Raw genomic sequence first — 9,585 nt, 5'->3', positions numbered from 1 at the left:
ATAATTTAACCTATCCGGTCATGATGTTTTAACCTCGACCTTGTTGCATCAATGTAATTGAGATTACAACAGATTCTATCAGCCGAGAGTTTGTAATATATTTCACTCCTCCTTTGAATGGTTCATTCTCCCTTTAACGATTATTTTCCCCGAAATGGACTACGTGACCCACGTGTACTCTTCAAAGTATATGGACGACAAGCAGAGTTGCCACTTGCCAGATCAGTTTTGAAGATCTCGCCCAACCCAAGCGGAAATCAGCCCAAATTACCGCCCAAACAAAAATTTTGTTTTTGCAAAAAAGCGCCAAATTTTCGCCCAATACAGAAAGTCTTTTTAACAATAAGCCAGGTTATTAACTTACAATATAAACATATTTAATAGATGGTAATATCATAAACTTGTTTAGTTACAGTACTTTCCCTGATACACTGTCTAGAGACTACTATTAACTTCGTTTTTATTTAACAAAAATATCTTAGCTTAAAAATTTGTTAATTTTTTATTAGATTTTCGACTTTTCAACGAGTAGAATCTTAAATTAACTTTGTTAACCTTCCAATGCTAAAAATGCGGCCTAATTGCGCTTACCGCCGGCCGAGACCGGCAGAAACCTAACCAGCCCAAAAAAACCGCCTTCCGCCCAACCCCAACCATTTTTTCCCGCTACATAGATCGAAAAGAAGCCCAATTTGGGCGGTAAACCGCCCATCTGGCAACTCTGAGTCGACAAGGGACCACGTGACACACGCATACTTCGCTTCTTGGTATTTGGAGTTTGGACTACGTGCTAAAGTTCATGTTTACTTTTCTGCCCCCTAAAAAGAAAGAGTTGAGCCTCTAGGCCTTTCCATATTGCCGGGGGGAGGGAGTTTATAGAAAGGAATGTTACAGGTGAATCATGCTGCAGGTAGAAAGCGAGACTCCCTAGTCCCAAGTGTTATTGTGTACGAAAAAGGGAGAGTTGCGAAGGGGTTTTTACGTTAACCTCTTTTGGCCGTTCGATACCCCTCCCCTCCTCGCATTATCACAAGTTTAGGCTAGGATCTAGGGTTCGGTCCGAAGCTTTCGGAGGCAGAAAATTATTTCAAAGCTTGGTTAAGTTATCGGTAATCGGTTATTCAGTTTCTGTACGGCGAGGTGAAATTATTTTTATCAACGCTTCAAGACAAAGGGAAAATAGGTAAGCAATTAGTTTCTATTTTTAATCTAAAATCAAAGTTGATTCTAAACAAAGAGTAAAACTACGTTTATATTTTAGACGAATTCTTAACGTTCGACACCGTTAGGCTTAAATATCCTAAACAGCCTGAAGCAGGTTTTTGGCAAATTCTCATGTTTTCCGAGACTGCTAAACCTTGAGGAACGATTAAGAACACCGTGAACAAGCTTATGGTAAGTGATGATTTCTAAATTCTGTACAAAAATTAACATTAAGAATAGGAAATGACGCCAAGGTTTCATAGCTTTAGCGCTATGGGTATTATATTGCAGGGACGTTTATTAGGCCTTAATCCTAATGGATATAAAAACATGATTTATGGGAGAATGATAATTTTTATTAACTTAGTTTAAGTATCTTGAAAGTCATTTACAATAAGAGTAGTTTCACTGCTATGAATAGGGTGTTTCCGCGAGAGTAAAAAGGGAGATGAAGTAAGGGGCGAAAACCGGTTTTCAGGGGATGTCAACATGGCGTCCTAACGTGGCCAGAGCGGGCAGCCGGCAAGGGGAGAGGAAAGGGGGAAGGTAACTTGACGTCACGGGCAAAGACCCTATAACAACGTCATTCCCTTATATACAAGCTCTTACTAAATAAAGCAACTGATTTAGATGTTGCTCAGTATTGTTTTTTGGTTTTGATTTGCAAGGTCGTGGCCAAACTGAAAAGGACAATGTCATATTCATGTTCCATCTGTGGAGTGAACCGACAAACGGCCCATTTATGGATAAAGCACCTAAGAATTCGCCATTCTCATGAGCCTAATCGAAAATTTTTATGTGCATTCCATGGTTGCAAAAAGTTGTTTTTAAAGTTCGAATCCCTTAAGACTCACGTTTATAGAAATCACTTTAAGAAAGGCGAACCAATTGTAGCTAACGTAGATGGTTTATTTCAAGCTCAAAACTTTAATGATTATGATGAAATTGATAAAATTAACCAAGACAATCACGATGAACAAATTCGTGAAAATTACAGTATCAGTCAACTTCAAAGAAGCTCTGCTCTTTTTGTGCTTAAAATTCGCGAAAAACACAAGCTACCAATTAGTGTTGCAAACGACATTTCGCTGAGTTTTAAAGACATCCTTGAAAATTGTATCGACAGTTGCTTTAATCTAAGTCAACACAATTTGTCGGAGCTTGAGCGTATGTCAGAAGCTAGAAATTTGTCTCAGTCAGTTATAAGTCACATAAATTCAGAGCATAACCTGCATAAATACTGTGTAGATAATTTCAACCTCATTGAGCCCATAGATTATATTCTCGGTGTTAAAAGGGTAAATTGCAAAATTGTTAAACAAAAGTTCAGTTATGTTCCAGTTTTAAAAATATTGCAAAATATGTTGGCTCATGATGATATTTGGAGTGAAGTAACAAAAGCGAAGAGTTACAACAAATACTTACGAGATTATGATGATGGTTCAATATGTAAGAACCATCCCATTTTTAGCAAAGATAATTCGGCGTTACGTTTGCATTTTTATTTAGATGAGGTTGAATTGAACAATCCCCTCGGGTCTAAGAGGGGTAAACATAAAGTGACCTTAGTATATTTCGTGATTGGAAATATTAGCCCGGTTTTTAGGAGTAAATTAAGTAGCATTAACTTGGCCATGGTTGTAAGGTATCCTGATCTTAAACAATACGGATATGAAAAAGTACTGAAACCTCTTCTGGATGACCTTGAAGTACTTCAGACAGATGGAATCTTAGTACGTAACAATATTAATGTCAAAGGAGCATTGGCTACAATATCGGCAGATAATCTTTCCAGCAATGGGTTGGGTGGATATCAGCAATGTTTTTCTAGTGGTAGATTTTGTCGGTTTTGTATGACTAGAAAAGAGCATATTTCGCTGAAGTTTTGTGAAAATAACATGTTAATTAGAAGTCCAGAAGTACATCGCTATCATTTAAAAGCAGTTCTGGAAAATCCAGACAATCAAATGGTGTACGGAGTGAAAGGAATGTGTCCTTTTTCGGTTCTACCTCATTTCGAAGTAACGCAGTCACTCCCCCCCGACATAATGCACGATTATTACGAGGGTGTTGTGCCGTTAGTTCTAAAACTTATTGTAAATCACCTGATAGATGAGAATTTTATATCTTTGAAAAACATAAATGACATTATTGAAAATTTCTCCTATGGAGAACTGATGGTGAAGGATAAAAGTGTACCTATCTCTAAAGAGGTCCTTAGAGGTACTGGGCGTCTAGTTGGTACAGCAGCACAAATGAAGTGCCTTTTATACTTCTTTCCCTTAATGTTTGGCTCCGTAACTCCTAATGATGATGAATATTGGAAATTGCTTCTAACGCTTATTGAAATAGGTGAAATTATAATATCACCAGTAATTGATCCCACATGGATGCCTTACTTGTATGAACTTGTAAATGATTTTAATTGTATTATGAAAGAGATCCCAAATGGACGGTTTATACCGAAAATACATTTTCTCGCGCATTACGCAAGATTAATGTTGGAATATGGACCTTTAGTACGCTTGTGGTGTATGCGCTTTGAAGGAAAGCATCAATACTTCAAACAAATAGCCGCTAATTCTCGCAATTTCGTAAACATTTGCGTAACACTTGCAAAAAGACATCAATTACTTCAGTGTTACGAAAGAAGTGGCCCGTCTGGATTAGAGAACGATGACTTTGTGAAAACGCTCACCCTTAAGTTTAGCTCTTTACCTTTAAATCTCCGAAAAGAAGTACATGCATTTTTTAATGTCTCTGTCATAGAACCTAATGTTACACAAATTGCTTCTTCTATTCGAGTAAAAGGTGTGACGTACAAAAAAAACTTTCTTCTTCCAGTAACAATGAACGAAGTTGATTTGCCAATTTTCATAAAAATATATTTCTTAATAGAAGTGCTTGGAAAATGGCACGTGTGTGGCCGCATTATAACTTGCAAAAATTATTTAAAACATTATAATTGTTACGTTGTCGAAGAGTTAAATGAATGGATGATTATGGAGCCGGGGAAAGAAATAGATAATAGGACTTTGGAAACCTATAAACTAGACTCTCAGAATGTTATCATATTTAGTCACCGAATTTGCAATGTTAATGCTTGAAGTAAAAATCAGTCGGCGGACGTTTTCATCAGTTAATTTATGCCCTAAAATTTTCATATAATGCAAAAAATGCATTGAGAATGTTAATATTTTTATTTTTATTTGAATTGCTTAAAATTTGAGAAATTGTTAAAATTTGAGAACTTGTAAAACATTTTCCTATTTTCTTAGAGAACTATAATTTCTTCTGAACGAATATATAGTATTTAATATGGAGAGAAGCTATCACGTTAGTTGCGAGCAAAAGAAGAAATGTGTTAAGGTTTTGGCCAGCTCTGGCAAAACTGAGTTTTGTGAAGAAATTGAAAATATTTTCTCAACAAAAATTGGAACTGTCCAAGTGTTTGACTCATCCTGGGACGACTGGGTTGACTTTGACTTCAAGGATGGCCTACCAGAGGATAGATCAAAAATTCTGGTACTACCAGCTAAGGAAGAAACGCTATCATATGACAATAAAATCCTCACCGAGTATGTTTTTATCATTTTGTGTTAAACAATTAATATTATAATAATAATTCACTGTACGATAGAAATATCGGCGAACTTCCTAACTCCGCTATGATTGATGAGACAGATATTCCCATACCAGCCTGCAGCAATGTTGTGCAAAGAATACCGGATCCCTACATCATACCACACCTTCCATCAGAAATAGTAAAACTGATAAATGAAAAAGATGCTAGGGTCTTTGGTAGAAAATACAGACCGAGAATTGTCAGTATTCTTTATGAAGATGTGACCAAATATAATAACTAGTAAGATTAGTTAAAGTCGTCATGGAACAAGCCCACAATTAATATATTTTTCCTATTCATAGTTACCCTTCCAAAGACGAACGAAACAGAGTGGCCAGTGCGTTGGTGCGAAGATATCCTTTCCTTAGAGACAAATTAAATAATCTGAATGGAAACCCTTATGTAAGTGCACACCAATATTTAATCTACCAGAGTAATCAGTACATGAAATATACTAACTCCGACTGAAACCAATATGTTTTGTAGGATACATGGGCTGAAGCTTTACACACTAAATTTCGCCATGAACGATGTAATAGATCTGATTTAGAATGCGTCAAGGCAATGAAAGCTATTCACAGCAGAAAAAGGAAAGGGATGCTGGAAGGCTCTGATGATAAGGAAGTCACTGAAAAAGAAGATACACAGAGCAAGAAGATAAAAGATGAAAGGACAAAAAGAATATGCCCAGGGGTGCGCAAAATATTTTTATTTTCGCACTATGTGCGCATGCTTAATACTTTACTATAAAACATAGCTCATGGCTGGAATGGCAGAAGACGAAGAAAGTATAAAAGTGCACACTGATATACTCAACAAAGAAATTGACAAAGGGCATCCCAATGAAGTTCTAATTGAAGAGAAAATGCAGAGAACTGCATTTCATCGGCAAAAAATGGCTTACGACAATCAAAGGGTTGACCAGATAGTCTCAAAGTTTCCTGTTCTGGTTAAAACTAACAAGGTAAAAATTTCTATAACCAATTTGTTTGTTTTCTACGCAGAAAGCAACAACACTGTAGAAATGCTTGTTGTTCCAGTTTTAATAAAAGCTTAATATTTTTCAGCTCATAAAAGAGCTAAACATTTTGCAAAATATTAGGCCATCGGCGGAAAAGGTGTTAGTACACCATATACAACCAATAGTGTCTAGAATCATTGAACTGTGTTCCAAGAAAAAAAATGCAAAAGGCCTTTTAAGTATTCTAAAGGAAAAAGAAGAAGTGTCTTCAAAAGAAGCATTTAAAGGTAAAATAGAACTGAAAGTATAATTTTGTTTTGGCATTGTATTACGTTGTAATAATAGTCATAACAAGCCTCTCCCTAGAACTTGTCACCCTCTCCAAATATATATAAAACGTAAATAACTAGAACTTCCTTATTTTTTAGTTTTGCAGTTGAATGCGAGTCTTCTTTTATTGCCTTGCATATTTGGAGAAAAGTTGGAGCTGTATTTTACTTCAACAGTAAGTAACATGCATTGATTTTATTTTTATTGTATAACAACAAATACAGTAATTTTTAACGTATAACGTAATGTTTAGAAACCTAAAGGATCCACCCCAGTGGTATTGTTTTCAAACAACGACTATTTAGAGGCTCCTTTGACGGTTGAAATTGAAGGAGTATCATTTGACGTTAAAACAGTAGAAGATGGAATAACAACCATGTTTGCGGGATACTATGCATTCCAACTCCATTATCCTGTTGGATTACAAAAAACCATGGAGTTTCTGCAAAAGGTGGTTTTCAAAATTAGCAATGAAAAGATTTCTTCTGGAGTGACCAATATTGTCAACCAGTTAAGTTAAATTTAAATAGGAAATTAAACTTATGTTTATATTTGTTTCGAATACTGTGTAAAACACTTTTTTAAAGTTAGATCATAAGCTTCTATGTCAAATAAAATTAGGTTTGTAGTTGAAGAAAACAGCTCGCTTTTCTGTCGAAAGAAAGATGGTACTTTTTTCGTTTCAAAGCTGAAATTTCCAATTCAAATGTGACCTGTTTCCAGTCCAGAGGTGGTTCGTTTCCAGTCCAGAGGTGGTTCGTTTCCAGTCCAGAGGTGGTTCGTTTCCAGTCCAGAGGTGGTCCGTTTCCAGTCCAGAGGTGGTCCGTTTCCAGTCCAGAGGTGGTTCGTTTCCAGTCCAGAGGTGGTCCGTTTCCAGTCCAGGGGTGGTCCGTTTCCAGTCCAGGGGTGGTCCGTTTCCAGTCCAGAGGTGGTCCGTTTCCAGTCCAGGGGTGGTCAGTTTCCAGTCCAGGGGTGGTCAGTTTCCAGTCCAGGGGTGGTCAGTTTCCAGTCCAGGGGTGGTCAGTTTCCAGTCCAGGGGTGGTCAGTTTCCAGTCCAGGGGTGGTCCGTTTTCTAGTTGAGAGATGGTCGCTTATCCGTTCAAAGACGGTACATTTTCCATTCAAAGTTGGTCACTTTCCAGCTCGCAGATGGTCAGTAAACCGTTCATAGATGGTCAGTAAACCGTTCATAGATGGTCAGTAAACCGTTCAAAGATGGTCAGTAAACCGTTCATAGATGGTCAGTAAACCGTTCATAGATGGTCAGTAAACCGTTCATAGATGGTCAGTAAACCGTTCATAGATGGTCAGTAAACCGTTCATAGATGGTCAGTAAACCGTTCATAGATGGTCAGTAAACCGTTCAAAATTGCACAGTCAAATTTATGCGCGCAGTTGGATATGATAAAAACTGTATAGATTTGGTCAGTAATCTGTGCTATCTCAGAGTCACCCCTCTGCACATGATTTTGTCCTACATTGAACAGTTTTTTTTAAGAGTGCGGCCCAAATTGGAAGTCCACTGTGGGAGGAATTTAAGTTGTATGAGCTTGATGAAATTATGAGACAGAAAGATGACAAAATATTCGCTATGGCTTTAAATCGAATGTCCATGGAAGAGATGACACCCGCCGACGTTGACTTGTTTAGAAGCCTGGAAACATCTATTTCAAGGCCTCTACCTCTGGAAGCCCTTCATTTGTTTGCAACAAATGATGAAATAAATGCGTTCTATGAATCAAAGTTATGTTCACGGAATGCTGAAAAGATATGCTCTGTCGCATTTGACTCGGCTACGGGTGACGCTAGCAATGAAATCAAAACAAGAATTCTTGAAGCCGTAAAAACCTTGAAACCCCAAGAAACCAGCGGTTTACCAAGAGAATTAACTCTAATGGTTGGTATCAGGTACATGATCACCAATAATTTGAATACCGCCGATGGTCTAGTAAATGGTGCAACTGGAAGGTTAAGAAAAATACAGTATGGTCAAAATCAAAAAGGTGAACAAGTCCCCGTTCGAGTTTGGATTGAATTTAACGATAACAAAACTGGAAAAGAGACTAGAGCCCAGTCTCAAGGATTAATGATAGCCAATAATATTAATGAATTATGGACGCCTGTTGAGAAGGTTGTCAGAAGTTTCACTAGACGTTCAGGACAGAAAAACATCTACGTTTCAAGAAAGCAGTATCCTCTAGTAATTGCCGAAGCTATTACTGTACACAAGAGCCAAGGAGACACCTATTCCGAAGTAGTTGTTCATCTTAATCAAAAGCGAAAGATGAAAAGGTCTCAGTTATGCGTCGCTTGTAGTAGAGCCAAAACTTCAAACGGTTTGTTCATCGTGGGAAAGTTCACGGCGCCTAACCCAGTGGTTAAAAATACGGACTTTGTTGCCTTAGAGATGGAGCGACTTCGAAAAGATTGCCCGTTGATGCTACCTATTTTGGATCAAAAAATGTATATTTATGTGCATAACGTACAGTCTTTAAACTGCCATTTACAAGATGTAACCTCGGATCTCATGATAATGGAATCGGATATGATATTTCTTGTGGAAACCTGGGCCAAAGAAACTGACAATTTTAAAATTCCTGGATTTTTGGAGCTAAATGGTATATGCCTTCCTCGTCAGTCTCGACGAAAACCATATGGAGTATCAGCTTATATCAAAGAAACTGCTGTAACTCACACCAGAATTCGTATGTACACATCCGAACCAACAACAACCTCTCATATTGTAACGCCTGTTTTGCGAGTAATAAGTCTTTATTGGTGGAAACGGGAATTATACAGTTATTCTTTGTAATTTATAGTAGCGCGAGCTCGGAGAGCGTAACGGGTAGGGCCGGTACTGGCCACGGGATCCGAAGCGGGCGGTAGGTCGGGGCCGGTAGCCTCGTAGGAATACTCTTCCGTGTCGTCTCCGTCGTCGCTGATTGTGGCGGGTCGATTGTCGGCTGAGGTGGATCGGTCGTCGTCGGCTGCGGCGGGTCGGTCGTCGTCGGCTGCGGCTAGGTCAGGGAGTTCGGCTGCGGCTAGGTCAGAGAGTTCGGCGGCTGCGGCTAGGTCAGAGACTTCGGCGGCTGCGGCTAGGTCAGAGAGTTCGGCGGCTGCGGCTAGGTCAGAGAGTTCGGCGGCTGCGGCTAGGTCAGAGAGTTCGGCGGCGGCGGCTAGGTCAGAGAGTTCGGCTGGATGGTCTGGAACGGTTGGGCTGGAACTGTTGTTGTCTCCTTCGCCGGAGCCCCTTTTTATAGGGCCTGGCTCGGGGATTGCTGCGCTTTCGTGCAGGAGCTGTTCCCTGATTGGCCCGTGGGTTGGCGCGCTTCGGATGAGGGCGGGGCTTGGTTCTCCGGCTGAAGGGGGGAGTCGCGGGGGTCGTGACATTGCCCCCCCTTTTGAAGGGCCCGTCCCGGGTTCTCCGGAAACCACGGTAGCGTCGCGCACCGTGGCGTGCTTCATC

The 9,585-nt window shown here is 39.3% G+C and overlaps 3 protein-coding genes across 3 annotated transcripts; all 3 read left to right on the top strand.

Moving 5' to 3' along the window:
- The first annotated feature begins 704 nt into the window (after positions 1–704).
- On the top strand, positions 705–4,397 carry LOC149594031 (uncharacterized). Its single transcript, XM_089861614.1, has 3 exons — positions 705–1,183; positions 1,262–1,395; positions 1,872–4,397. Exons 2-3 carry the CDS (start codon positions 1,393–1,395, stop codon positions 4,308–4,310), a joined length of 2,442 nt encoding a protein of 813 aa, XP_089717740.1. The 5' UTR covers positions 705–1,183; positions 1,262–1,392; the 3' UTR covers positions 4,311–4,397.
- Positions 4,398–4,514: 117 nt separating this feature from the next.
- LOC149594030 (sterile alpha motif domain-containing protein 3-like) lies at positions 4,515–6,758 on the top strand. The gene is made up of 8 exons (XM_089861615.1): positions 4,515–4,781; positions 4,844–5,068; positions 5,131–5,230; positions 5,315–5,521; positions 5,586–5,792; positions 5,896–6,076; positions 6,218–6,294; positions 6,373–6,758. Exons 1-8 carry the CDS (start codon positions 4,522–4,524, stop codon positions 6,637–6,639), a joined length of 1,524 nt encoding a protein of 507 aa, XP_089717741.1. The 5' UTR covers positions 4,515–4,521; the 3' UTR covers positions 6,640–6,758.
- A 686-nt stretch (positions 6,759–7,444) lies between these two features.
- Positions 7,445–8,809, top strand: LOC149594029 (uncharacterized). The gene is made up of 4 exons (XM_089861588.1): positions 7,445–7,469; positions 7,515–7,543; positions 7,618–8,582; positions 8,758–8,809. The coding sequence occupies exons 1-4, from the start codon at positions 7,445–7,447 to the stop codon at positions 8,807–8,809; spliced, it is 1,071 nt and encodes a 356-aa protein (XP_089717714.1).
- The last annotated feature ends 776 nt before the right edge of the window (positions 8,810–9,585 follow it).

Source organism: Phalangium opilio, unplaced genomic scaffold (genome assembly GCF_054372755.1).
Source record: "Phalangium opilio isolate 3A_F unplaced genomic scaffold, DU_Popi_V2 ptg000391l_1, whole genome shotgun sequence".
Classification (NCBI taxonomy): Eukaryota; Metazoa; Arthropoda; class Arachnida; order Opiliones; family Phalangiidae; genus Phalangium; species Phalangium opilio.
The sequence above is the reverse complement of the archived record's forward strand: the minus strand, read 5'-3'. Positions and strand labels throughout refer to the sequence as shown.